Source organism: Poromitra crassiceps (genome assembly GCF_964638095.1).
Source record: "Poromitra crassiceps genome assembly, chromosome: 14".
In the NCBI taxonomy this organism is placed as follows: Eukaryota; Metazoa; Chordata; class Actinopteri; order Beryciformes; family Melamphaidae; genus Poromitra; species Poromitra crassiceps.
The window spans coordinates 40,715,122-40,730,457 of NC_139633.1; the positions used below are offsets into that span (position 1 = coordinate 40,715,122).

The following is a 15,336-nucleotide window of genomic DNA, read 5'->3' on the forward strand; positions in this document are numbered from 1 at the left end:
GTTGACGTCATCGGTGACATCATCATCATCATCGGTGACATCATCTAACACAAAGACCCACGCAGCTCCTATTCATTTAAGCAATAGCTCACGACAGGCCGTGCTATATGCTTATTATAGCACACCTGAGGGTCGTGCATCGTGCGAAAACACCCTTAGGTGTGCTGTAATAAGCATATAGCACGGCCTGAAGAGAGCTATTGCTTTTATAAAACGCTTACGCACTTCACCGTTGCGTATTTACGGCCCACGCCACTTTTGTATGTTTTGTTCTTGTTCCTCTGCACACATATGCACAGCAAGTAGGCTCCTGTTGTTCTCTCTCACTGTGCGATCATCAACTCTTGAACTTTAATCCATTACTCTGGATGGTAATCCATTACTCTGGATGGTAATCCATTACTCTGGATGGTATAACTGGCTGTAAACCTGTAATTGTGTCCTACAGTATGCATGTAATTTATGGACAGCTGCAGAGGGAAGAAGGGCATTCATGTCCGGTCATAAAAAAACAATGTCAAGTTTATCTCCTGGCCCCCGAAGTCTACTGTTGGTACAGAAGTGGACAGTGCAGAGTTTATGGGTATAATATTGTCAATATGAAATCTAAACCATACTTGTGACCTTTGAGACACACAAATAAACACTGTTAAACATTATAAAAAACAAACACTTACTGCAGTTTGCCTTTGTAAGGACAGCAGTATAGATCAGAGGTTACTGAAGTACATTTAAGCCGCAAAAGGTTGTTGTTGCCTTCGCCAAGGAGGGTATGTTTTCTGTCCTGTTTGTCTGTTAGCAGGATTACGGAAAAAACTACTGGGCCGATCTTCAAGAAACTTGGTGGGAGGGTGCAGCATGTGCCACCAAGAACCCATTACTTTTTTCCCCCGGGTCAAGGGAAGGGGCGGGGCTCAGAAGAAGGGGCCGTAACTACGGATAGGCAGGTAGAGAGTTGGCGTGCGAGGGGTGGCTCGGGGGATGTGTGCATATCATAGCAGACAGGGTATAGACCCCTCTCACGGGGGCCATTTTGTGTCGAAAAGGCAGGGTAAACTAACCTTGCTTGCAAGATGGATAACCTCGCGAGATCAAAAGAGACTTCTCTCGACGTAATCCATCTTGTCATGCACAGGCAGTTAAGATGATTGGCTTAGAAAGCTGAACCATGGCAGGCTCGACGAATCAGCGGCAGCCTTAGGCGGGCTTAGGCTCGTCTGGGCAAGTAGTGGGTACATGGTCTTTGTAGTTCTTTTCACTCGTCAACATGGCTGCCGCCGCGGAAGTGACAGGCAGTCTGAATGAAATTGAATGTAACGTTCCCAATTCTATGTATTAAATTTAAAAAAATGACCCTCAACATTTGGGAAGGCTAAGCCACACAACTAGTTTGTTATAATCGAACGTCATGCTTCGAAGGCGACTTTACGACGATGAGGACGGTGAGGACTCAATCACGATAGACTACCACGTCTTGACACAAAATGGCCCCCGTGAGAAGGGTCCATTGACCTTGGCGGAGGCCTGCGTGCTCTGAGTGCACTTGTTGGTAAATGAAATCATATGGAATGAAATGCACATCAGGGTGAATCAATGTGAACATGTTACTGACTTGTGTGGTCAGCGCTCTCGCTATGACCGGTCCCACCATGCCCGGGATGGTGGCGAAGGAGTTGGTGATCCCCAGCAGGATGCCAGCATACCTACAAAGACAAAGACACCGTTTGGTCACTTGCCCATGTGCACATTACCTGCTAATAAGGCTGAAACAACTAATGGATCAAATCAATCAAATTTGATTATTACATTCGTTGGCAACAAAGTGCATTATCGATTTGTTGGGTTGCGATTCGTTGGGTTGCAGAGCTGTATAATGATATAAACGTTTATATATCTACTACGTCATGACTTGCCGCGTCTGTCACACAGGTGCCTACTTCCTGTGTGACCACGTCGCGCGTCGTCTCCATGGAGACGAGTCCGGGAGCACCATGGCGCTAACATGGCGGCAAAAACTGTTCAAGTAGACTCTATGTAAAGTATGGGAGAACTTCACATTTTGTAAAAGTAAAAAGTGCGTTAGCTGCAAACTATGTCAAATGGACCTTGCATGGCACGGACGCACCACGGTAATGAGGACAAAGGAAAACATAACGTAACTGATGTTAGCCATGGATGACTGAGGCTCAACAGCTGAGCAGGGTAAGAGCTGGTCAACGTTACTACAAAATCTTTAAATGAGTGTGTGTACGCGTGTGTGTGTGTGTGTGTGTGTATGAGAGAGACTGCAGAAACAATCTACATTCATATAATCCGTGGCCTGTTGTTAAAGGTAGCCTATTAACACATTCACTGCCAGCCGTTTTTTTTTTACTGTAGGTAGCTTCTGCCAAAGGGTTTTTTTGAGGATTCTGGCTCATTTTACAAGAGCCGAGGATTATTTTCTGCTTGGACTTTGTGAACACAAAGTTCACAAAAGTACTAATAGAATGTGTGCTTTCTCTGTCTAAAAGAGTTAGTTTGTAGAGTTAGTAGTTATGTAGATATTAGCCGTTGAGTACAGCATGGTTTCAGCGTCTGAGACTGAAAGCTGAGATAATCGCAGTTTTGTGAAATTCAATCAAACAGGCAGAACAGTCACTTTAACCATTTATTTTTGGCATCAGTGAGATATCAGACATCTAAACAATATAGTTCTGAACCCCCTCTCCTTCAAACTCCTCCCTCCGTGGGCGTGTCTGGTGGCTTTCAGCAGCGTTTGTCACAAGCGAGTTTCTACTGCCTGTCTGAGCAGTGAGCAGCCTCCCTACCTGGCGGCCCCCTCGTCGGCAAGTCTGGATGGGGCTCACTCGTTTCTTGGGTTTGAGAGCTTTGATGAAGCTTTGTGCGATTCTAGGCTTTATGCTGCGTGTTTCAAAGTGTGTTTTGCACCCAGTCTATTTTTGGAACCCTCCACCGTTGTGCGCCCGTGTGCACCAGTGCGAAAGCGTTTTCGCCTACAGTATGAGAATGAGGCTCGTTCGTTTCTGGGTTTTCGGTTGAGCTCAGCTGGAATGAAGCTGCGTGCGATTCTGGGCTTTCTGCTGGTGTTTCAAAGGTGTTTCAAAGTGTGTTGCACCCATAATCTATTATGCAAATTTGCAATCCCCCACCGCCAGCTCCCAGCGCGAAAGCGAAAGCGTTTTCGCCAATCCATTTTCATGAGAATGGCTTCCTCAGGCTGCTTTTTGCTTGGCTTCCTCTAGTCTGGAGAGCACTGTCGCCACTTAGTGGGTGGGTGGAATGGGTTGTACACGTTCGGTGGCTCCCATATTTATATAGTAGATGTAAAAGCGTTAGATGCACGTCCCACCGTCAATTTTTTTTTTTTTTTTTTTTGACGACTCAACTCGTCATTGGCAGTCAACCGTTGGATTTTTTTTGACGAGTCAACTCGTCATTGGCAGTGAACGTGTTAAGTGTATTACTTATAATTTTTCATAGACTTATTGTTTAGACAGCTCTGGTCCTTTCGAGCAGCACTTTTGTGCACTAATATTGCCAATTTGGGACAACATTTTGTTTTTGAATAAAATGTTGAAATAAATTCCGCGCATTTATTTTGATCAGATTAATCGATTATCAAAATAATCGTTAGTTACAGCCCTACCTGCTAAATCCATTACAGTGCTTTCAGGGTTTCTGAAAGTCCTGCTAAATTGATCGTGGTATTGCATCCTGAATATACTCATATGAAGAAATGTTCCAGCACACACCAGGGAGATGCATCATTATGGTTCAAATTCATGATCACGATAATCACGATCACGATAACAAGATCTAACATTTATTGTTAATTAGTGCAAAGGATTTGAGGAATCACATTTTCCTGAACTTTCTGGATGGTTTATCAACATCTTGACCATTTAAAATGACTGCAGGCTTTCTAAAGAAAAGAAAATGTTTGAATATCGCCAAATTCTACGGTTATCAATTGTGAAAGCGAAAATTGTGTTGTACACAATGAGACACTTGCTTTGACGTAGTCATGATGGACCAAAAGAAAACTAGAAATAAATACCTTGAAGTCTTATGGCACTTTAAGCAAAGTTTGGGAGGACCTGAACAACACAGCTAATCGTCTTCAACATGGAGAATGGTCCTACCTCGACCCTCCCACACCCACATACCCCTAGCCACTCCCCTTACCCACCCCTTGAACCCCAAGTCTCTACAACCATCCTATCCCCTAGCTAAGGCCCTCCATTTTCTTCATAGCTGTTTAAATGTTGACTGATGAATTTCAAGAAGCAACATTCTTCTTAAAAACGATGTACAGCTATTTGTAAATAACACCTTCCTATGAATGTTAAATTATGTATGTTGTTTCCCTGCATGGCCTGAGAGTATTTCTCACGAGGGGGCGATGTCGAGGTGGTTGATGTTGAAGCCGGCGGCTGACAGTCCGCCCAGTGAAGAAGAGATGGTCAGGAAGGTCACAGCCAGGATGTAGTTACACTTTGTATATCCTGCTGCCACCAGGAACACAGCCGGCCCAATCATACCTGCACACGCACACGCACACGCACACAGACACACACGCACACACACACACACACACACACACACACACACAAGTACCGGTAAATAACACTAGCCTGTAGTCATCAACTCCACCAATCAGAAGTAAGTAACACTGACCTCAAGCCTGGATGATTCTTGTATTTTTAGTTTAACTGAGAACAATAAAACCCATAAATGAGAAGATGCAAAGTCCACACAGAAAGGCCCTGAAAGGCATGGGGAGAGATACAGTAGCCCACCCGGACAGTAGGCAGCGAAGGCATGGGGAGAGATACTGTACCTCCAGTACCAACAGAGACCCAGGTGGGAATCGAACCCAGGACCTTCTTGCTGTGAGGTGACAGTGCTACCGCTGCGCCACCATGCCGTGGTATAAAACATACTGTGTGTGTGTGTGTGTGTGTGTGTGTGTGTGTGTGTGTGTGTGTAGTAGAAGTCTTCTTTTACACAGAAACAGTACATCTAATGTGAAGCTAAATCTCATTGCCACCAGGCGTGGGAGAAGCCTGAAGGTTAGAGAAGCAGCTACGAAAACCTGAGAAAAGCAAAGCGTATGTCAGAAAGCAAGTTGAGAGTTTTCATGTGTTGCTATGGGAACCGTTTGCAAATTAGCTTATTTCCTGTCAGCTATAGACCCTTCTCACGGGGGCCATTTTGTGTCGAGAAGCCAGGGTAAACACAGGTGCAAGCAAAACACTAATGAGGGTTTCCAACTTCCATGATTGGAATTTGGAAACCCTCATTAGTGTTTTGCTTGCACCTGTGTTTACCCTGGCTTCTCGACACAAAATGGCCCCCGTGAGAAGGGTCTATTGTATTAGCAAACACTGCAACAGGAAGTAAGCTGGTTAAGGGCCAATTTAGAATGTTTGTCAAGTTTAGAATGTTTGTCAATGTTATCAAGTTAAACACGTCTATAAGGCTCCCTCTTCACGTAAAGGAGAATTCAGTTTTTTTTTTTACAACCTGGACCTTATTTCAGCTTAGTTTATGTTATCCTACAGTACTCACCCAGAACATGACTTTCTGAAAAGGACTCTGTATAAAGATATAATGTGCAACGAAACAGCCAGAAATAGGGGCATGTGTAATGCGTGTATTTATGTCCTGTAAATAGCTTATTTTCTGTCACGCAGCGGCTCATATCCTTATTATATCATAGAGACAATGAGAAAATGAACGCTGTATTTACTTTGCTGCAGCTTGTTCACCCTGTCTCTCTCTCTGCTGTCCGTCACATAGAGATAGAAACTCCCGTTCCCCCGCTCCTCAGTGTGTGATCCATATAACGTTATTCCGACTCAAATAAATACGGGCGGCCATTGAATTCAAATGCAGTGTCCATAATCTCCAAATCAGATAAATATCAGCCGCGTTTACGATGCCATGGACTGTCATGGCGGCTTGATCCACTGCTCTGAACTCTACACTCTCACTGATGTGGATGGCTGGCAGAGGTAAATAGAGCAGGTCAAATTGTGTCACATTTGTGTCAGTATCATACATGTATAATAAGGACATGAGCCGCTGCGTCTCAGAAAATAAGCTTTTTACATAACGTAAATACAAACCTATTTCCTCTGTTCCAGGCCGTTTTGCCGTTTTTTTTTCAGAAAGTTATGTTCTGGGTGAGTAGGATAACATAAACTAAGCTGAAAATAAGGTCCAGCAACATCATTCTCCTTTAACAACTATCCCAAATTGCTCAAGTGGACCTGGTCAGTGGCCGGCAGTGAAAGACTGTGGCTTGGTAGCATCACGTCTTGCTGTTCTTGCAGACAGTGTGTGCGTGTGTGTGTGTGCTGGGATCCTTCTCCTCACCACAGAAGGAGAAGACCTTCCTGACAGCCACAGTCGGGTAATGGCAGGTCTCCCTCAGGTAGTCTGCAAGCTGGCCGGCCAGCACCGCCAGCACCGCACAGCCCAGATAGGGCAGAGCCGACAGCATGCCGTTCTGTTATGGACAGGAGAGACAGTAGTCAACATGGACATGTTCTGTTGTGGACAGGAGACAGTAGTCAACATGGGCATGTTCTGTTGTGGACAGGAGAGACAGTAGTCAACATGGACATGTTCTGTTGTGGACAGGAGACAGTAGTCAACATGGACATGTTCTGTTGTAGGGATGGGCATTTCTAGCAAAAACACTATTCGAAATTCGCTGGCCAAATTCGAATTTAATTCGAATTTCGAAAAAAAAAAAAAAATGTAAAAAAAATTTTTTTTTTTTTTTTTTACATTTTTTTTTTTTTTTACATTGACATTTTCGAAAATAAAAAACAGTTTTGACAATCATGAGTGGTTGTGGTTCATTAAATATTTAGTAGGCTCAGGTCTGAGTGCCAAAGGGGTGCCAAAGTCACCCCCTCTCCCTCTTCATGGGATTTCATCCGCCATTCATTTTTCCATAAACCTTGCTTAAAATGCTTATAGCGATTTGACTATACTTAGAATCAGGGGAGACAATGCAACATTTCACTCAAAAATTTTTTTTTTTTTTTTTTTTTTTTTTCGAATTTCGAATTTCAATAATAAAAGTCGACCTTGATAATAACAACGATTATTCGAAAATTCGAAATTCGATGCCCATCCCTATTCTGTTGTGGACAGCAGAGACAGTAGTCAACATGGACATGTTCTGTTGTGGACAGGAGACAGTAATCAACATGGACATGTTCTGTTGTGGACAGCAGAGACAGTAGTCAACATGGACATGTTCTGTTGTGGACAGGAGAGACAGTAGTCAACATGGACATGTTCTGTTGTGGACAGGAGACAGTAGTCAACATGGACATGTTCTGTTGTGGACAGCAGAGACAGTAGTCAACATGGACATGTTCTGTTGTGGACAGGAGAGACAGTAGTCACCATGGACATGTTCTGTTGTGGACAGGAGACAGTAGTCAACATGGACATGTTCTGTTGTGGACAGGAGAGACAGTAGTCAACATGGACATGTTCTGTTGTGGACAGAAGACAGTAATCAATTACATTACATTACATTACGTCATTTGGCAGACGCTTTTATAACACATTTTTTTCAGCAATAGAGCAATCAACTATGCAACATGGAATAGTGGTAAAGTTTAGTTTAGTTATTTTTTTTTTTATAGAGAGAGAGAGAGCGAGAGAGAGAGAGAGAGAGAGAGAAAGATGTTAGTTCAAGAAGGGCCCAGATGGAGCCTGAAAAGGTGTGTCTTTAGTCTTTTCCGAAAGATCGGCAGTGATTCGGCCGTCCTGACCGAAGGTGGAAGCTCGTTCCACCATTGAGGTGCCAGGGACGAGAAGAGTCGCGAACGGGATGAGCGACTTTTGAGCCCCCGTAGTGAAGGAGGGGCGAGGCGTCCTGCACTGGTGGAGGAGCGGAGGGAACGGTGAGAGGTTTGGAACCTGACCATAGATTGAAGGTACAGAGGGGCTGTCTGGTGTACTGCCCTGTAGGCCAGAACCAGTGTCAACATAGACATGTTCTGTTGTGGACAGGAGACAATATAGCCTTCATGACATCAGAGTCTGATAACGAGGCAAACGAGGTGCTAAAAATACATAATGCGTGATAAGTGCCCGCTATTAATGTCCGCGCATATTAATAATTACCATCCATTAACGTTACAGCAAAATTCAGATCCCCAAACTCGCGGCCAGATACGTCGATTTCCTCCAAGTGCTGCAAAGAAAACAGGTATGTTGGGTAGTTGGGTCATCTCATCTCCAGCCATTCTATGACCGTGGAAAGCAGAGGTTCATTTCTCTGTTTGTCATTTATGAAAGTTTAAAAAAAAGACCCCATTTCCACAAGGAGCATGTTTTTGTTTTGTTTTTACCTTTATAGATGCCATACGAACACTGAACTCTCTCTGACAGTCCCCCTATCTCTCCTGTTATGACCATGAATTGTGCAATACAAGTCTGGTGTTCTGTCTGTTTACTGTACCGTGATGTGGGCTGTATTGTGTTTTTCTATTTATTGTATTGTATTTATTGCATGTGATGTTCTATGTTGGAACCTGGCTTATGTAACGTATTGTACTGAAAACAAATTCCACCAGCGTGGCTGTGTGGTCATTAAAGTATCTGATATGATCTGAGCTGATCTGAGCTGATCTGATCTGATCTAAGTAAACTGAGAAACGACAGCTCCGCTATCCGTGGTCACTGGATAGCTGGAGATGACCCAACTAGTATCCCCATTACTGACTTACATTTGCTGCTCCGGTCTGCATGCGAATCGTTATCACAACGCTGTCGTATAAACGCCGAACGAAAAGACCAGAACGCAAAGACAGTTTGCTGTTTTTATGTAGAGACCGTTGTCGTCTTAGGGGCCCTTTACACGAGGACAGTTTCTGGAAGAAACGACACAATAGCGTTTCCTTCACACCTTTTCCTTCACACCTTCTCCCTGTTTACATGAGCGCTGTTGAATTTTTAAAACGCCGTAATGTACATGCCAGGTCGCTAGGTGGCAGTGTGATGGTCAACGGGGCATTGCTCGTCGCTCCACAACTTGGAGAGTGCCGGGTCAGCCTATAAATACTTCTGCGACTTCCTTTTAAAACCTGCATATTACTATAACTTAACAACCGATAACGATAGCTGGAATAACACAATAATATACGCATATTTTCAGAACTTACCAGGTTGTCCAACTGCCAGGAAATGTGTTTTATAATGTTAACTCCCGCCCCGGGTAAGATGGGGCCTACTACGCAACCACCAACCATTAGCTAATCGCTAACAGGTTAGCGTCACATACAAACAGAGGTTTTATTTTTGGTAGTAAAGTACCGTAATACACATTTTTATATAGATATCTCAGGGAAGTGCTTTGACTGTGGGGATGTTCGTTCTTCACAAGCTCCTTTCTTAGCTGTTGTAAGGATATAGTTAACAGAGACGAGACCAGGCAGCTGGGCTAACGTTACCACTGAGCTATATTAAATGGAACGTTACAGGCTGCCCTACCCACACTATACCAGTAAACAACGTAGCGTAAAGCGTCATGGTTAGATTTGTTAAACCAACATTTGCTCCAAAAGGAATTAAATCATAAAGTTAATCAAAATGCCACGGAAACATTAGGCTAGCTTAATCAACACAGCAGCAGTGCATCGGATAATTCCCCCAGTGAGAGGCTGAGAGGAGCATCCCTGCCTCCACTTCCGGTCCGGGCTGCTGCTGAGAGCACTCAGCAGCAGCCCGGAGGTCTCAATCTCCGACAACCAAAATCAGATTTTCGTACAGGCGTCATTTTGATAAACTGATCTCATAGTGGGAATCTTCCTGGTTACTTTTGGCGAGACAAAAAATATTACAACATAAAGTGCCATATTTACAGAGCTAGACTGTATATAAATACACAACGCACAAGTCTGGCCTACAAGACCACCAAAGAGCATGTGTAACTCGCGCACGGCTATGACGTAATCGCGTGTGTCGCGTGTGCAGGCAGGTCAGAGTTCCTGAAATGAGCCGTGTCAAAGCGATTACATGGAGCGCTCAGCGGGGAGCGTCACCAAGAATTCCACACTGGCTTCAAAATGTGTCATTTCCTAAGCCCAAATTCGCCGCCACGTCTAAAGGGAGGCACTAACGATAAAAAAATCCCCCGTCACCATAGGAAACCGTCCTCGTGTAAAGTGCCCCTTAAAGAGGCCTAAATGAGGCCTGTGTGTGTGTGTGTGTGTGTGAAGCCCATGACCAACGAAACAAACACAGATGTTGTTTGGTGTGTCATGGCTGTCTGTCCTTGTTTGGAGATGTTTGGCCAGACTCAACGTGTTCCTTGTTTGTCTGTTGGCAGCTGTTGGATGTTTGATTGGTGTGCCATGGGCTTAAGGGAGAGACATCCAGAATTGCTCACCTGCTGTATGCTGAAGCCCAGGATGTCGTTCATGTAGGTGGGCAGCAGGGTGAGCAGGGTGTAGAAGGTCCAGTTGTAGGAGAAGTGAGCGACCACGATGGCCCACAGCGGTCCAGACGTCACGATGGAGCGCCAGGGGATGTGCTCCACAGAGCTGGACAGCTGCAGCAAGATTCAAGATTCACGTTAATAGCCACAGTAAGTGGGCGTCCGGGTAGTGTAGCGGTAGATTCCCTGCCTACGAACACGAGGGTCGCAGGTTCACACTCCCGTGTTACTGTACCTCCGGCTTGGTCGGGCGTCCATACAGGCACGATTGGCTGTGTCTGCGGGTGGGAAGCCCTACAGGATGTGCTCGGCTCGGGGTCCACAACTACAGATGAAGTTAAACTCTCACATTTATTTTCAAAAAGTAATTATCATGTTCATGAGAAATGGTCCTGTGACACTTGAATCATGATCATTGAATGTTTGCATGATTCATATTTTTTATGTCTATCATGTCTGATAACATCAGTAGCTTAGCTTGTTAGCTCATCTAAAGCTGTCGGCCATTTTGCCCACGTTAATCCCACGTGCCTTGAGGTACAGCCAATCACAATACATGCGCTGAGCTGATCTTGTAGGCGAGCCAAAATTGCACCGGATTAAGGGTATGTGTCCTGGTCGCTGCACTAGCGCCTCCTCTGGCGCCTATTCGGGGCGGAAGTGAACTGGTGGGAATAGCGTGATCCTCCCACGTGCTACGTCCTGCCGGTGAAGCTCCCCGCTGTCAGGTGAAAAGAAGCGGCTGGCAACTGCGCATGTGTTTTGGAGGAAGCATGGTGCTAGTCTACGGCTCTCCCCAGATCGGCAGAGGGTGGAGCAGCGACCGGGGCAGCAGGGGGAAATTGGCCAAGTAAAATTCGGGAGAAAATGGGGGAGAATCAGGAGAGAAGAAAATAGCCACAGTAAGTAATCGCATTACAAACAAGGAATTTGTCTTAGTGCAGGTATGGATTACAAAAAAAATATTCTTAAGAGGGGATAGGATCAAGTCAGTGGGGGGACGTTACCAAGTTACCAGTATGTCCACTTTCCTTCCTAGTCTAACGTGTTACCTGGTTCTTCAGGGAGGTGATGTAGAGTATCTCTCTAGTCTAACGTGTTACCTGGTTCTTCAGGGAGGTGGTGATGTAGAGTCTCTCTCTACTCTAATGTGTTACCTGGTTCTTCAGGGAGGTGGTGATGTAGAGTCTAGTCTAACGTGTTACCTCGTTCTTCAGGGAGGTGGTGATGTAGTCTCTCTCTAGTCTAACGTGTTACCTCGTTCTTCAGGGAGGTGGTGATGTAGAGTCTAGTCTAACGTGTTACCTGGTTCTTCAGGGAGGTGGTGATGTAGAGTCTAGTCTAACGTGTTACCTGGTTCTTCAGGGAGGTGGTGATGTAGAGTCTAGTCTAACGTGTTACCTGGTTCTTCAGGGAGGTGGTGATGTAGAGTCTAGTCTAACGTGTTACCTCGTTCTTCAGGGAGGTGGTGATGTAGAGTCTAGTCTAACGTGTTACCTGGTTCTTCAGGGAGGTGGTGATGTAGAGTCTAGTCTAACGTGTTACCTCGTTCTTCAGGGAGGTAGTGATGTAGAGTCTCTCTCTCTCGGAGATGCGGGGGTGAGTGTCTGGGGTGTCAAACGCCAGCAAGGCCCACAAGACGAACCAGACCAGGCCAACAGCACCTGAACACACAATCAACACTCATTTCACCTCAGATCCACATTATAGAAGTCCTCCTCCATGTGTTTATCCTGCATTCCTTCTGCACACAGTTCTTTCTTTAAAGCACACTGTGTATGGAGATGTCAGTGACACAGTTCTTTCTTTAAAGCACACTGTGTATGGAGATGTCAGTGACACAGCTCTTTCTTTAAAGCACACTGTGTATGGAGATGTCAGTGACACAGTTCTTTCTTTAAAGCACACTGTGTATGGAGATGTCAGTGACACAGTTCTTTCTTTAAAGCACACTGTGTATGAAGATGTCAGTGACACAGTTCTTTCTTTAAAGCACACTGTGTATGGAGATGTCAGTGACACAGTTCTTTCTTTAAAGCACACTGTGTATGAAGATGTCAGTGACACAGTTCTTTCTTTAAAGCACACTGTGTATGAAGATGTCAGTGACACAGTTCTTTCTTTAAAGCACACTGTGTATGAAGATGTCAGTGACACAGTTCTTTCTTTAAAGCACACTGTGTATGGAGATGTCAGTGACACAGTTCTTTCTTTAAAGCACACTGTGTATGGAGATGTCAGTGACACAGTTCTTTCTTTAAAGCACACTGTGTAGAGATGTCAGTGACATGTCACCAGTTGAAAGTCTGTCCTTTAACACACAGAAATCCTGCAAGGTGACATGAGTAAAGTGCACACAGGTTCTCATGTTCACCAAACCAGTCTGTCTGATTGTGTTGTGCCAAAGATAAACAAAGAGACGACAGAGGAAATGACCTCATTAGCTACAGCTTTCTTTTCCTGATGTTTTTTAGGGATTTTTTCCCACCACTGACGACACCTGACACCACAATTAATTTGGGCTAATTTGGGGAATCTATAGCGTCTCAATTAGTGAGGATGGGACACTGTTCTGAGACATTAGTGAGGATGGGACACTGTTCTGAGACATGAAAAATATGTCGCAATCTAAAACTTCTGATGGCTGAAACAAGAGAAGAGGGCGGGGTGATATGGTTGAAAGCAATATCATGATAATCATAAGGATTCTTCTCAATATCATTATCAATACTGGATATATCGGTTCATGTACTGTATGCAAAATCACATTAAATAATCAAATGAATGTTCATCTCATTAAACCGAATGGTAATGTTAGGTGTGATGTCCTACCATACTGTACCTCATTTTATCAGTTTTAAATTAAAATTCCATTGTCATCATCAATTTTTGTCTCCTATTTTTTTTTGTCTCCTATTTTTTTGTCTCTCTTTTCTGTCTGTTTGAATTTGTTTACTTGCTTTCTTGTTTTTGTTTTGTTTTTGTCTTTTGTTGTTGTTTTGTTTTGTTTTGAATCATTTAAAACAAATATGTATCATAAACTGGATATGGGACTAAGTTTACGGGGTGGGAGAAAATGTTTCCTTTCAGATTGAACACTTGTAGACGGACACTGTCACATTGTATGTAACTTGCTTGAAGATTATTTGTTTTGGGTTTTGTCCCGTCTGCAGTTATACTGTTAAACTAATGTCTGAAAACGAAACAATAAAAAATTATATACTCAAAATTTAGACAGCAGAAATGTGTGTCACCATATTAAACTATCTTCATATCATCACAATATTATGATCCTATTGAAAGACAATAAACAATGCTACTGTATTGAATGATCATCCAGCCCTACAAGAGAACATTTCATGTGTTTAATTCATCCAAAAAGTCCCACTTGGGAATGAAGCCAACTTACAGCAGTAGCTCAGCAAGCATACAGGAAAAAAGTGGGACTTCGACAATGGCTGGATCTGCAAAGTTATTTTCTTCTTCAACTTGAGGAAAGAGGAAAAAGACGACGACCGTGGTCTGCACACAGTGCATGAGCAGAGGAAAGATGATGACTGTGGTCTGCAGACAGTGCATGGGCAGAGGAAAGATGATGACTGTGGTCTGCAGACAGTGCATGAGCAGAGGAAAGATGAAGACTGTGGTCTGCAGACAGTGCATGAGCAGAGGAAAGATGAAGACTGTGGTCTGCAGACAGTGCATGAGCAGAGGAAAGATGAAGACTGTGGTCTGCAGACAGTGCATGAGCAGAGGAAAGATGAAGACTGTGGTTTGCACACAGTGCATGAGCAGAGGAAAGATGATGACTGTGGTCTGCAGACAGTGCATGAGCAGAGGAAAGACGATGACTGTGGTGTGCAGACAGTGCATGAGCAGAGGAAACGCAGCTTGTCTCAGGCTCAACAAGAACAGCATGGTGAAGAAGAAGAAGTGTAAAACGCTGATCCAAAGCAAAAAGGAACAAACTAAATCAGCGACTAGTCAACGGAGAGGCAACTTGAGTTCAGCAACTTGCTTTCCAGAGTTCCTCTGAAAAGGACGTAACTAATATGCACAAACTACCGGCTTTTTCTTTGGTCTAAAAGTGAGCCAGCCGTTGAGTTTAGGCGATAGATAGAGCGACCTACATGGTCCCACATGGCTGTTTATTGGATCAGCTGTGAACGGCCCGCAATAAATAGCATCCCCGCTGGAAACAGTAGTTTTCAACCTTTGATACTGACGTAAGTGCTGAGATCCGACTTTCTCAACGGCGATTACTTTAATTTTCTTTACATTGTGTCCAATGGAACCCAAATGATATATATGTTTATATAGCCTACAGATCATTTCCAAAAAAAAATCATATAATGGAAAAGTTTTTTTCCCGATAATTCCTTTCAAAAAGTGAAACTTTCATAGATTATAGATTCATTACACACAAAGTGAAATATTTCTAGCCTTTATTTGTTTCATTTTTCATAATTTTGGCCTACAGCTCCAGAAAACCCCCAAAACAGTATTTCAAGAAATTAGAATAGTGTGAAGAAAATCAGCAGTTACTTCTCAGTTATGACTGACTCCAGCCTCAGTCCACTCCCTCTGAATCTAATCTTTTGGAAATTATCTGTATATGTGTGTGTATATATATATATATATATAGTTTCACTCCATATGTAATCTTAACATCATAGCGAGTATTTTGATACAAGGTTTCGGTTTTATTTGTTGAAATACTTTTTTTTCTCCAAAGGGTAGAATTTGAATGCCTTTTATTCTGAAAGTCAATTTCTGTTGCTAGTCTGGCTAACTGTTGCTGTATTGACACATCCCAAATATTACTGTCATGTGTTTGAGAAAGGCAGCGTTAAGTTTAAATT

At 43.7% G+C, this 15,336-nt stretch overlaps 1 protein-coding gene across 2 annotated transcripts in view; it reads right to left on the minus strand.

The window, feature by feature from the left end:
• The window catches only part of slc17a5 (solute carrier family 17 member 5), a 38,983-nt gene that overhangs the window by 5,851 nt on the left and 17,796 nt on the right, over positions 1-15,336 (minus strand). For both annotated transcript variants that reach the window (XR_014553335.1, XM_083651073.1), the window contains exons 6-10: positions 12,020-12,138; positions 10,427-10,588; positions 6,385-6,517; positions 4,397-4,544; positions 1,613-1,703 (exon numbers count right to left, since the gene is read on the minus strand). Coding sequence is in view for 1 of the 2 variants with exons in the window: in XM_083651073.1 (XP_083507199.1) it covers positions 1,613-1,703; positions 4,397-4,544; positions 6,385-6,517; positions 10,427-10,588; positions 12,020-12,138 (653 nt within the window). In the remaining variant the exon portion in view is untranslated. The remainder of the gene's footprint in view (positions 1-1,612; positions 1,704-4,396; positions 4,545-6,384; positions 6,518-10,426; positions 10,589-12,019; positions 12,139-15,336) is intronic.